Source organism: Mustela lutreola, chromosome 9 (assembly GCF_030435805.1).
Source record: "Mustela lutreola isolate mMusLut2 chromosome 9, mMusLut2.pri, whole genome shotgun sequence".
NCBI lineage: Eukaryota > Metazoa > Chordata > Mammalia > Carnivora > Mustelidae > Mustela > Mustela lutreola.
In genome coordinates this window covers 20,169,554-20,183,360 of record NC_081298.1, presented here as the reverse complement: position 1 = coordinate 20,183,360, position 13,807 = coordinate 20,169,554, and the positions used below count along the sequence as shown (strand labels likewise).

The window sequence follows — 13,807 nt, the reverse complement described above, 5'->3', positions numbered from 1 at the left end:
TGTAACCAGACTGCAGTGTTTTCAACCCAAACTTAAAAGATTGATGGGTGCGTTTAAAAATTGAGAGATTTCATAGGAAATACAATTTCGGGTTTCTCTTAAAAGAAATGGTAAGTCTGCCAGCACTAGGGGGTGCCTGGGTGGCTCAGTCTGTTAAGCGACTGACTTCTGCTCAGATCCTCTTCTCAGGGTCCTGGGATCGAGTTCTGCATTGGGCTCCCTGCTCAGTGAGAGGACTGCGTGTCCCTCTGCCCCTCCCCCTGCTCCTGCTGTATCTCTCTCTCTCTCTCCCTCTCTCTCAAATAATAATAATAAAAAAACAACTCTGCCATCACTGGGCCCACATTACTGCTTGGCAGCCATCAGCGGGGGCCGGGGAATGGCTGCTCGCTGTGAGTGATGCTGTCCGGGTGCTGCAGCCCTTTCAGTTGTTTCCTTCTGGAAACATTTGAGTCATGACCCCATAAAATGGAAGGCTTTTCTCGTCCCTCCAATGTTAGGGGAAATTGTCCTTTTAAAACCATCTTAAAGCATTTAAATTGTATCCAATCAAATGAAAAGTATTTCAAGCCTGTATGGTTCTTCACGTATCCTCATACAGATGCTTCAGCTGGAAACCAGGTCAGCCGCAGGCACAGAGACAGGTTCCGAATGTGTCTCCTGCTGTGTTGGGCTGACAAGACCACACCCCAAGTGAGAGAGTGTCTTTCCCCCAGAACCTCTCAGGTGGGAAGCAGCGGACTTCCGAAGTCCAGGAGGAGTGAGGGGAACCGCCAGCTAAAAGCCGAGAGACACTGTGGTTCAGGCCGGAGGATGCAAGCATTCGGGGGGGGGGGGGTGAGCCCGAAGTTGTCCCGCATCCATTTAGACTCTGGGAGAACAGGATTAAGCTAGGAGCTGAGTCATTTTCCCTTCTCATCTCAAAACCGCAGTTCAGGCCCACCAAGTTAGAGCAAATAGCCCCGGAAATCTGAAGAAAATGACAATCCCAGATTTCTGCATTGGTCTCTTCTCTCCAGATGTCTGTTGTTCTGCTCATGATCCATTCCGATCACAGCCTGTGAGCAGAGTATTTTTAGAGATGCCAGGATCTTACAAGTCATCTGGTGCCACAGCTTCCCAGCGCGAGGGCCCTGAAACCCCCCCCCCCCCCCCAAGAACCTTGGCCCCTTCTTACCCAAATAGTCCAAAGGTACTTGTACTGTTAACTTGTCTGGAATGAATGGATTTCCTCAAGAGCCCTGCAGGTCTCCACTGGCCACCCATGTATGGTAGACGCTCCTTTTTCAACCCGTGGCCTCCCCCCGCCCACAGAGGGTCCCTGGCGCAGTTCCTGGGACTGTGGGTGACTTTCCATTGCTATTGTTTTCTGAGTGTCACTCTCTCCCTGTATGGAGGCCTGAAATGGTCCAGAGTAGGCTGTGTTTATACTCTGGATTCTTCTAAGAAACGAACACCAAAAATGGCCCTATGCACAGGCACGATGACATCAGCCCCATGCTCAGGCTAGGGCTGGGAGCGCCTAACGGTAGCTGGAGGGGTCCTCTTGGGTAAAGTGCAGGGAGAAGGGAGATCACGGAAATGCCGCAAGACTCCCAGCTGCAGGGAACAGGGTGGCCTGCTCAGGGAGTCGCCTTCCTGTCCCTAATTTTGTGTTCTGATTCTCAGAGGTGTCCTTGGGATCTAGACAAAACTCTCTTAACTGGGGCCTTTGCAAGAACCTGTACTGGATGTTTTTCCCCCACATGTGGTTAGAAAGGGACTTCCTGCAGCTCCTCGAGATACCTGTCCCATTCCCTCCGTCAGTGGGTACAGGTTCTGGACAGTGTGTTATGTCTCCTGCACCCTGCGTCCTTCCAGGGCCCATGGTTCCCCATCAGCAGTGGCCTTGCTGTCTCAGCCCATGTGGGTGTGCAGGTTTTGGGCACCGAGCATGTTAGGGACCAGCAGTCAGTTTGGGAGGCCCTTATGTGACGATTCCACTGCATGTTAGGGTAGCTCTTGGTTGTTTGCTTAAGATTATGAGGGGGTACTCGGGATTCCTCAGTCAGTGAACAGAGGTCCATTATTCAAAGCTTCTGTTTACATACTCTGCCTTAAACTCATGCTTTAGGATTACTAGCACTTCGGGGATTATTTTAGAATATAAAGTATATTTGTGTCCCCCAAATGGCTATTATCCGATGCCCATGATTATAAGGTTATGCATCCTGTGTTCTTTATACTGGGGGGGAGTGATGTTTCTGAAGGGAAAGGGTGGCACTAGGACGTGTTCTTTTCCTGTGTGTCTTCCCTCACGTGCATTTACCAGCAGTCTGTGGGGACCAGGGCCCCGAGCACATGTACCTGCACATGGAGGTGCTTGGTGAAAGCATGGGAGTCCTTGTTCTATGGGGAGGGTACTGTCCTGGACCATTTGCAAGGAATTCATAGAAACATGAGGCGATGTCCAGCCTGAGCCTAGTCCCCTGAGCTCAGGGGTTTGGCTGTGATGCTGTCCTCGGGGCTGGGGCAGAAGGAGAGTGTGTCCCACCGACACCTTCCCATGGAGCCCTGGGTGACCAGGGTCGGCCATGCCGGGCTAGGCCTTGGGTTGCTGGACCTTACCGAAGGCCCATCTTCTTTGTTGGTTCCTTGGGCTTTTCCCCTCCATATTGCTTTCTGAGGGGCACGGCATCTGCCGACAATATGCGAACCAGAGGGCTGCGCTGGCGTGATCATTGATGTGGGGGTCCTGCTGAAGTCCAGTCTGTCTGTCTGAGCGACCCCTAATGCTGATGGTTTCTCTTCTCTTGCAGCACCTGTCCCTCAAAGCCAAAAGGGCCAAGGTCCAGGACCAGTGAGCAGAGCTCGGCTGCCGCCGCAGGGGACTTGACACCCTCTCCTCCACACTGTGGTCCCCTGGCCCTGGGTGGCGAGCTGGCCCCGGCTCACATGGAGTCTCCTGCTGCTCTGAAGTGGGCCGCAGCCCGTTCGTTAGCCCTTTCCTTCCTGCTCCCCTCGGCATCTGCGCTCCTTGCTGGGAGCCCGGGGAGACTGCACAGGGGCAGGCCCCCCGCCGCGCTGCACCCAGGCAGAGCAGGGACGGGCAGGGCCGTGCTGTCTGTTCATGGAGTGCTCCTGCCGACCCAGCATGCCACTTCTGCCCGGCGCTCGGTTCTGGCCCAGCTTCGTGGGGCACGGGAAGGAAGGCTGGCCGCTGCGGCTTGGAGCGCTGTGCGGGGTGTGCAGGGCGGTGCGGGGCTGCCTTCGCTCGCCCTGGCGGGGCCCCAGCCGTGCTGCCGGGTGGAATGAGCAGGAGACTCACAAGGTTTGGTGACCGACCGGCGGGACTCGTGTGCACTGTTCTCCGTTCGCGAAGGATTTCTGTCTCACAAGCGGGCCTCGCTTTCTCCGCGTATGACACCGCATCCCGACGCCGCCACTAGCTGAACGCTGGTGAGCTCTGCTCACCCCCGGCGGGAGCCTTCTGCCGCAGGAATTCACAACAGTTTAGAAGCTCTAATAAGCTTCTGTAGCTCAGGAACATAACTTGTCTATTTGTTTTTTGTTTCTTTGCTTGGGTTTGGGAGAACCCGGGCGCCCTCTCCGCAGGCGCTGGGTCCAGCGTTGCCCCCAGGTGTCCTTGCGGGGATGATATTTGCATTTCAACACATGACCGATGCGGGTTTCTCCCCTGTTTCAGTGAGCTTTATTTCAAAAACACGTGGCTTGAAACTTTATTTTTGTACTGATCTTAGTTCGGATGTGCCACTTTTGGCACCAAACATGTATGTCATTTTTATTTCCATTTTGTAAACATGTAAATAATAGTGATAACTTGTTAATAATAGAAAACTTTGTACCTCAAGTAAATGTGTTCCCTCCCACCCGTGGTACTCGTGATCTGTATTTTAAGATGGTCCAGTGACGACTTCTGCGAGAGGGCCTGACGTTAGCTAAGAAGCCTCATGTTCTGGCGCCACAGCAGCTTTTGAGGCTCCGTGGACAAGATCAGTGGCCGTCCGCCCTTGAGAGCTCATGGAGCAAACCATGGGATGTCGTTTAAATAAAGGCCTGAAGAGGTGCTAATTTTTGCCAGTTTCTGATTGGGATCTTGCCGTAGAGAGGTCAGAAACACTTACTTTTGTAAAGGTGAGTTTAGAACCAGGGCTGATCGTGATAAGCTGCTGTGGGAGTGGGAGAAGGAAAAGGTACGGGGTGGACATCCTCTGCAGGGAGACTGGAGACCCCAAATGGGAGAGCCAACAGCTGGTGCTGGGCGAGGGGGGCTGCACGCAGACGGGAGGGAGTGCGGTGTCACCTCTGCCCCAGAGCCTGGATCCTGCCCGGCACGTTGACCCTGGTGCCTCCACCTCCTGCGGGCAGCCCTTCCGAGTGGAGAGGGGTCTTCACTGTCAGAGGCTGCAGCCTCACAGCCCCGGTCTGGCTGAGGCCCCCTTCCTGTGTGTGAACAAGCGCACAGCCTCGTGAGCCAGCCACGTCCCGGCCTGGTTCTGCACAGCCAGATCGCCTGGCTCCCCAGACTCTCTGCAGAGCTCCACCAGACCACTTGCCTCAGGCTCCTCGTTGGTTTTAAGTTGTTTTTAGTGAAACTCCGGCAGCACTGGGGTGCCTTCGTTTGAAGCCAGGTGCTCCGGTAGGAGAGTGGAGAGGAGCTGGTGTGAAACCACGGGGGAGGGGAGGGTGGGGGTGTCCTGCAGGCCCGAGATGGAACTTTCTCTGCCAGTAGCTCTTTCCTGTAGCTGGTCTCCTGAGGGTGGGCCAGTGCTGCCCACTCAGTCTGTCAGCAAATGCTTGGGCGCCCGGCCTGTCTAGCTGGTGACATGTGACTGCACAGGCAGATAAGAACCACCCAGTAGGAGGGACTGCAGAGGCCACGGTGGTGGTTGGAGGCCAGGGCAGCACCCAGAAGAGGCTTCCCCACAACCAAGACCCTTTCCTAGTGGATGTAGATCATGCTCATGTTCTGTTCCCTCTCTCCTCTCCCTGCTGAACGTTTCCCTTTGGCTGTGAACTTGGCGGGATGCATGGACCCCAGCTCTGTGCTCCTCTGTTGCGGTCCCATGTTAGCACTGCATGTGCTGGGTGCCACTTTCCTTCAGTCTAGGGGCCCCTCGCCTTCTAGTCTGTTCTCAGCTGTGCTTTGTAGGGCCCAGTGCTGATGGGCTGGTCAGTGAGTTCATGGGGGTTGTGTGGTGGTGGTGGTGGGGGGGCACCACAGCTTACCTGACTGCCCTTCCAAGATGAGGAACTTGGAGTCGTGACCATTTTAGAAAGCTTAAGTTAGCCTTGAATTTAGTTTTTTTTTTTTTCCCCCTCCTGGTGCTAAATGTTCTTTCTTTTGGAAAATGGTGATGATAATTAGGTGGTACCTTGGAAATGTTCTCCCTGGAAAAATAAAATTCCAACAATCCTACAGCAGTCTCTCCATTAAAAACTAATCCAAAACAAAAATGAAAACCAGTTGACGAAATCACCAAGGCAGGGAGCCCTCCGCGTCGTGGGCCACACAGACTGGGGCCCTGCTGGTGACCGGAGCACCACGCAGCACAGCTCCCAGTGAGGTGGGGGGCCGTGTGCGTCTGCCTTGCCAAGCAGCTGACTTTCTAGTGAACTCTGCAGCAGCTGGGCGATTACCCACATTTACATAGCTGGAAGGATTCAAGTTAGCGGGACTCAGCCCCCACATCCCTTACCTCACCTTTAGATAAGATCAGATATTTTCCACTCTCCGGTGACTCATCTGGATTTTCCCTCAGCCTTCCAACTCATGCTGAAACAGGGTGTGGAACTCTGGATTCCCTGTCAGTTTCATCTTTCTGCCATTGAACCTGGAAATAGCCAATTTAGTCGTTTCACATACATACAGCGGGCCACTTGGGGTGAGTACCCGGAGTGTGCACGGCATGGCTTGCCCCTGTGTCCTTGTGGTCATTGCTCCCTACGGCAAACCAGGGTGACGTTCCGCTAGCTGGTGGATCACGGAGCTGTTACCCTGTGCCCTCTTGGGTGGTACTGAGCTTGTTCAAACAGGCTGTCTCGCTGCTTGAAGAAGAGCTCCCAGGGCAGCACTTTTCCCAGGCCCCGGGGCAGACGTGGCCTCGCCCCCACCTGGGTTCTACGGAAGGCAGTGAGCAAGCCAGGGAGGCCGGGATGTTCACAAGGGAGTCAGTGTGGTAGCGGGGGCCCAGCGGTGGTGCCCCAGAATCTCCAGAGCTGGGCAAAGGCCTGGCGTGGCTCTGCCCAGGGCTAGTCCACCGACCGTGGCCCAGACAGTGACTCTGAATGCAGATGTCCAGGCCAGGCTCCTCACTGGCCCCAGACTCATGGGATGAACATGTACATGATCTAAAAGTAGCTCAGGTTGCCTGCCTCCTGCCCTTACCTCTGGACCCCAGGGGCGCTGAGGGCAGGATTGGCTATGGACTTCGCAGTCTGCCTTCAGCTGGCTTATTTTAGCCTTTTCTTTAATTCCTGCTTCTTTCTGGTTTGGAGTCCAGTGAAGTTTTCTCAGGATCTGGCGTTACTGGGCTTGCTCTCAGCTCTTGTTGCTTTGTTTCCCCTTGTGCATGTGCTATGTCCTTGCCATCTCTACCTCCTGACTTCTGCATTTTTCCCCCTTTTTACCATGAAATTGGAAAAAGAATACACACATGTTGGATCTGTTTCATTTTCATACTCTTTTTAAGAAGTGTTTTTACCTTGGGGTGCCTGGGTGGCTCAGTGGGTTAAGCCTCTGCCTTCGGCTCAGGTCATGATCTCAGGGTCCTGGGATTGAGCCCCGCATTGGGCTGTCTGCTTGGCAGGGAGCCTGCTGCCCCCCCCCCCCCCCCCGCTCTGCCTACTTGTGATCTTTCTCTCTGTCAAATAAATAAATAAAATCTTTAAAAAAAAAGGGGGGGGGGCGCCTGGGTGGCTCAGTGGTTAAGCCTCTGCCTTCGGCTCAGGTCATGATCTCAGGGTCCTGGGATCGAGTCCCGCATCGGGCTCTCTGCTCAGCAGGGAGCCTGCTTCCTCCTCTCTCTCTCTCTCTCTCTCTGCCTGCCTCTCTGCCTACTTGTGATTTCTCTCTGTCAAATAAATAAATAAAATCTTTAAAAAAAAAAAAAAAAAGAAAAAGTGTTTTTACCTTAATCCTGATTTTAACTTCTTGATCTTTTATGTTTTACTGATTTGTCTCTAGCTCTTATTTTGTAGTTTCAGGCACAAAAAGGCATCTCAGTCAGGTTTTTGGTTTTGTCCTGTAAATATTTTCTTCCATTATTTTTCTCATTTTAATATTATTCACTTTAAACTCACCCAGACAGTTTGCTTCCCACTTCATTTCCTGTCCATTACCCACCTTTTGTTGTATCTTAGTCTGCTTAATTTGTTTTTGTGGTTGGCAAGAGGCTTACCTGTAGGTGTGGGAGCTGAGAGAAGGTGTGTGCAGTGGTTGAATCCAAAGGATTAGCTGCCAAGAATATACAAGGAGCTCCTACAGATCAACAACAGAAAGACAAGCCCAGTAGAAAGAAATGGGTAAAGGGAATGAGCTGTTCATAGAAGCAGACCCCAGAGTCTACCAAGTGTGTGAGGAACTGTTCAAACTCGGGCATCAGAGGAACGAAAACTAAAGGAACAATAAAAGAACGCTTTGCACTTGTCAGCGCCAGATTAGCAAAAATTGCAAAGGTGGGTCTTACCAGGTGTCGGCAGAGATGTGGGGACTCAGTGCAGTGTTGGTGGAAAACCACAGGGCACCGCTCATTAAATGAAGTCTACGCATGTCCCACAGTCCAGAAATTACACGTCTGGGTGAATGTTCCCAACCAAATGATTGCCTGGGTCCGCAAGCAGGCATGTGTGAGGGTGCTCCCACCATGCGAATGTGGTGGGAGGGGTAGCAGTGAAGGGGGTGGGGGTGGGGTGTTCAGGGAAAGGTCGAGGGCTGACACCAGCGACAGAGTACTACAGAGCCGGTTTCCAGCCACTGACAACACACTTAAAAATAGCTGAGTGAAGAAAGGAAGAAATAGTTGCAACAGTATCATTTACAGACACTAAAGATAAATATGCATAAGAAACAAGATCACATTTGCAAAACCGTGTACAGATGTGCCTTAAAAAGGTTGCCTGTGGGGGTGGGGGGATGGGAGTGAGGAATGGGGGTAAAAGAAAATTAACAAGTGAAACAGGGTAGCCTGGAAGAGGGAGCCTCAGGTGTTCCATCTTCCAGAGCCTTGGATCTGAGGGCATGTGTCCCTTTGTAGTCAAGGTCAAGAGGCAGGTTTACCTGTGGCCCAGACAAGCGGGGTTATGTGAGGTTGGCCACATCTTAGTGTGTTGATCTCAGCGACCCTGCTGCGGGCTTCCCAGGGTTATACTGCAGGAGCCGCTTCTGTCCCGGAGGTGGTGCTCTGATGAACACCACGATATATGTTGTTGTTGCGATGCCCATTTAACTGATCCCCTGCCTCCCCTGCGGTGTGCTTGCTGGCAGTCCGAAAGCAGCAGCAGTAGCTGGCCTTGTATGACTACTAAGGAGTGGGGGGCATGCAGCCTCGTGGTCCCTTTCAGTAGCAGCAAATGAAGTTGCTGGAAAAGCCCTCCCCAGACTTACGCATAGACACACCACTGGGATGGATGGTGGCTTGTGTGATTTATCTGGGCAGAGTTCATCCATGTCTCTGAGACAGGAGCTCGTGGGACAGATTGCATCGTTGGGAGGCCTCCCTGCTGGGCAGCACCCTTAAGATGAAATGTGTGCTTTCAGCCCATGGGGACTGCTGTCCCTTCATTGCAGCTCTTGGCACTCTGCTTCCAGAGCCTTCCTGCTCTCAGAGCTGGCCTGGTTCGTTATGAGGCTAAAAAGAACAGGATGTGCCAAGGCTTTGAAAAATCCCTTGATGATCTTTTATCATCCAAGGAGAGTGTAAACTTCAGCTGTGTTTGCTGCCCTGAGGTGTGGCTCCTCTCTCCTGACCATTGGCTTGCTTGTCATTTAGAACCAGTTTCATTAGCGCTGGTGTCTGGTTTTCCAAGAATTGCCTTGTAGGGTGTTGGGGGGGGGGTGCGAGAAATGTGGGCCAGGTTAGGGAGGCACAATGCAAATTCAAAGAAGCCACCAGGGATCTTAATAAATTTAAGTCTCATTCTAAACTTTTTATGGCTTGGGGAATAGGTGTTATAAATCATCCTGGCTTGGGCTACAGATCCAGAAGGGGGGCAGATTCTGGAACAGTGACCTGTCCCAGTGGTGAGTGGGGTCATGGGGACCCAGCTTCTAGGGAAACAGGGCAGGTATCCTGTTCCCAAGGTCATCTCCCGAACTGTGACGATGCCTGGCCCAGTTCTGATTGGGTCCAGGTGGAGTAGTATAGTGTTTACATTTGGTTTTTGCTAATCGATGGGTGCATCATTCCAGCCAGAGTTGGGATTAAAGGCCCTGCCTCCCAGTGTCCTTTTCTGACTGCTCTCCGGCCTCCCGTGCAGGTGGGACTTGGACAGCCCCTGGGTCTGGGGAATGATACTTGCAGGAATCACACACCAGTGACAGCACCAGTGGGTGTCTCCTGAGTGGTGGGGGCGAGAGCCGTGAAATCTGAGTCACAAGACCTGGATTTAAAAAGCAACGACCAAAAAACTTTCATCGAAGTATAAATTACATAGGACGAGTGCACTCATTTTAATTGGATATTTCAGTGAATTTTGACCAATACATGTACCCCAAATGACTGCCCAAATTGAGTATAGAACATTTCCATCCAAACCCCTTTATGATCCATCGATGATCTCCTTTCATTCCCTCTACCCCCACTGCAGCCCCCAGACTCAGGCATCACTATTCTGCTTTCTTTTTTCTTTTTCTTTTTGCTTTTCTTTTTTCTTTTTTTTGGCTCTTCTGCTTTCTGTTAATATGAATGACTTTTGCTTTTCCTAGAATTTCTCATCAGTGGAGTCATTTGTATCTATCTGGAGCAGACCAGGTTTAAGCCCCAGTCCCACAAAATAGATAACTAGGGGACCCTTGACAAGACGCAGTTCCCTGTTCCACCTCAGTTTCCTTGTCTGTAAATTGAGGATAATAGTAACTTACAACATTGGCTGAATCACGTGTGCCCTGGCTCCGGGCTTCGCTCCGTGTGGTGGTGGGGCCATGGCCCCTCAGTGATAGGGCTTCAGCTCTTCAGTCCCACTATGTCCTAGAGGACCCCCTGCTGCCGATCCTGCCACACCTGTCCTAGCCTCCCTTGATCTCAGGTCCTGCATAGCTTTCAAGGAGAACTCCTTTTATTTAAATGAGAGGAACAAAGACACCCTAGGAAGACTGGGATGAGTAATGAGGGTCCCCCCTGCCCGGTTGAGTAGAGGCAGTCAGTGCCCGAGTACCTATAAAGGGGTGTCCACAGAGGCCTGGACTGGGTGCTTCCTGACCTTGGCACTGGGACCCTGGGGACACTGGGGCCTCCCTGGAAGAGAGTGTGAGCAAAGGCATGCATGCGGGTCTGCAGGACATTTCCAGGTGAGCGGTGACACCGGGGACAGACCTACACACTTGGATCCAACAGGAGCAAACCTGGTGGACACCCCCAGACCTGACATGATAAGGCACGCACTCACCTCTGGCACACCCAGAAAAACTTTCAGATCAGACAACACACACACAGGCAGACCCAACATTCCGTTGGGTACTGAACATTTGCATCCCCGGCTCTGGGAGATGCGTTCCTGAACACAACCAAGCCCCTGCTCCCCTGAAGCTCACATTGCTAGAAAATGATCTTATATTTATGATGTTCCCCATCCTTAGCCAGGGGTGTGGAGGGTCCTCAGTGTGGCCCTGAGTTCCATCAGGAGACACAGGCCCACTCATCTGCTCTGCTTCTGATGCCTCAGAATGTGCCTGCACCGCCCTCTGCTGGCCGTATGGTGGCACTGACACCCCAGACCTGGCGGTCCCTGTTAAGGTGAAGGCAGGAGGTGCTTTTGGTCCCTGGCTTCTGGGAAGCTGACATAGCAAATATGGAGGGGCAGGGACAGTGTGACGAACTCTTCCCCTGCACTCTCTGTGATTTCCTGCGTTTGCCTTCCTCTTCCCTATCAGTACTGTAGCCAGGGCACCGGGGCGTGGGAGCACCTGGCTCTGGGGGACCCAAACAGACCAGGTTTGGCCACTCACTGCTGACCAAATCCAAAGGCAGAGAAATGAGTGGTAGCAAAACAAGAAAGGAATTTATTTCAGTGAGGCCAACACTGGGAAGACGAGGATTAGTGTCTCAAAGATTATCTCCAAAGTGCTGAAAATACTTTCAGGTTTATATGAAGAACACTGGGACAGATGTCTGTGGGTACCGGCAGATGGTGAGTGAAGGTCAAGCCTGTCATTGCCTTGGGGTCAGTCCCACTGGTTCTTGCTGGCCCTGGGCGGAACTTCGCTTGAGGGGGTGGTTTCGGTTCCCATGAGGGGACACTTAGCCTGCGGGGTCTTTTGTGTGAGTTAGAAAGGAGAACTTAATCAATGTGAAAAGTTTGGGGTCAGAATGGAGGTAGTCCAAGTCCTCTTTCAGGACTTGGGTTTGAAAAAAGTTGATCCAGGTCATGATGGTTTCTGAGCTGTCTCCTGCAGCAGTCCCTTCCAACGGCACCATCCTCACGGCCCCCAGCTCTTGCTGGTTTGGAGACTCCTTTCTGAGCTGTCTTCCATCCAGCAGACATGGAAGGACCCACGTCTTGAATTTGGAGGTGAAATCCAGCTGACCACCCAAGGAGGCCAACTCTCTGAGGCCGGATGCTGGAGAGGCTCCCGCCAGTAGGCCAGTGGAGCCTGGCCTTAGCCATCCCAGTCGGGGACAAGGAAGCACCTGAGATGTCATCTTGAAGGGGACGCTCCAGCCTGAAATCATCCAGGCCCCAGCCTTTCGAATCATCTGAGCTCAGCTGAGGCCCCAGGCCATCCCCACTGTGCGCTGTCCAAATCCCGGTCCACGGACTCTGCGGGCATTCTCGTGCCACCGAGTTTCGGGGTGGATTATTCTGCAGCACCATGCCAGCCGGCCACGTACCACACAGGCCGCGACACCCAGGCCGCGCCAGGCTACGCAGGCTTCTGAAGCCGGAGCTGGAAATGAAACCCTCTTTGGTAATGCTGTTTCTTCGGAAGAATGACCTCCTCCACCTTTTCTAGCTAACCGTCTTGGAGGTCTGGGGGCCTTCATCCCCTGTGATTGCTAGGGAGTGTGTGACATTGACTTGGTCTCTCCATGTTCCTTCAATTTGGACTGGCCAGGCCCCTGTTTATTCTAATGGGAAATCAATGTTTTATGCAATAATCATTTTGCCCGCAGGGTCTGAAGCAGAGGAGTTGGCATATGGGGGCTTGGAACTGCACGAAGTGTCAGGCACATGGGGGTGGGGGATAGCAGTGGGGTTGGAAGTAGACCCTGAAGGAAGTCAGGGACACTGTCGAGGATGACGTTGTGGGGGCACTTAGGCTCAAAAGGTCACGGGCCTTGCCCAAGGGGGATACAGCTTGCTGGGTCCACGCCCGGAGGCTTGCCTGTGTGCTCAGGGCAGCCAAGTCCTGGTGGGGGTTGAAGGAGCGCAGTGTCCCGCTGCTGAGCGCGACAGCCGGCAGGGGGCGCTGGTGCTCTGCGTTTGTGCCACCAAGAGAACCCTGTCCAGCTCAGGGGTCCTGTGTGAGGCTAGTGCTCAGAGCCCGTCAGACCCATGTCCCTTTGGCGCTCACTTGCCACCCGTCCACCAGGTGCGCTCCTAGTTGCCCTGGCCCTGGCTTGGGCACCGCCCGTGACAGCCCCTTCCTATGCCCACTGTGCTCAGGGCTGGGCAAGACCCATCAGGTCCTTTAATCCTGACCACCTCCTGGAGGAAGGCACCAGTGTCCCCAGTGTACCAGTCTGGTGTATGATAATAATAACAACAGAAGTCAAATTATTCCCACTAAGCTTTATGGAGCTCTAATTACTGACTTGGCTGGCCAGGGACCTTCAGAGCGGAGTCAGGGCAGGCAGTGGAGGGTGTGAAGCCAGCCCCCAGGAGGTGGCCGTTCTCATAGCTCACTGTTCTACCATCAGGATCCCTGAGAACCTGAGGACCTGGGGGGAGGAACAGATGTGCCAGAGTAAATCTGAAGGGCCAGGGGGGATGTTCAGACCCTCTGAGGCTGCCCTGTATCTGCATTTCTGTCCTTTGCAACCATCCTCCCTGTGGTCTTGAGTGGCAGAATGCCTAGGTACTGCCCAGGAAGAGGAGGACAAGCATTGCCCAAGTTCATGGTACTCAGAACTATAGCTTGATCCTGGAGCTGTGTCCATCTGTGCCGGGGCTGTGAGGTTGAGGTCATGACCACCGCTTGACCCCATCCCAGTGGAGGCTGTAGCTATTGGAGTGCAGCGAGTGAGCAGCCCCCTATGGAGGCAAAGGCCCTGGTGTATGGTAGTGTAGTGTGGTGAAGTGCCTGGTTTGGGAGCCATAATGCCTGGGTGCAACGCCTGTTGTCACCAACGTACCAGCGGTGGGGCTTGGGCATGATTTTTCAAACCCCTGCCTCTGTTTCCTTGTCTTTAAAATGAAGATGATAATAATAGTGTACCATATCTGTGTTAATCATGCTTTTAATTTTTGGGTTTTAGGATGCACTGATACCCTGAGGCTTTGGAGACCCCGGTAGGGACTGTCTGTCCCAGGGCTGGCTAGTTTCTAGAAATAGTGAACAGTTTGCCTGGAGTGTACCTTCCATATACAAACAGACCAATCCAAGCCCCGACGCCTGCCTACACCTTCACCTTTTTCTGAGACATGTAAG

The 13,807-nt window shown here is 52.9% G+C and overlaps 1 protein-coding gene across 1 annotated transcript in view; it reads left to right on the top strand.

Annotated features, from left to right (window-relative positions):
* The window catches only part of DHX35 (DEAH-box helicase 35), a 66,239-nt gene extending 62,370 nt beyond the window's left edge, over window positions 1-3,869 (top strand). Inside the window, exon 22 of the mRNA XM_059133203.1 lies at window positions 2,799-3,869. Coding sequence (XP_058989186.1) covers window positions 2,799-2,843 — 45 coding nt within the window. The 3' untranslated portion in view covers window positions 2,844-3,869. The remainder of the gene's footprint in view (window positions 1-2,798) is intronic.
* The last annotated feature ends 9,938 nt before the right edge of the window (window positions 3,870-13,807 follow it).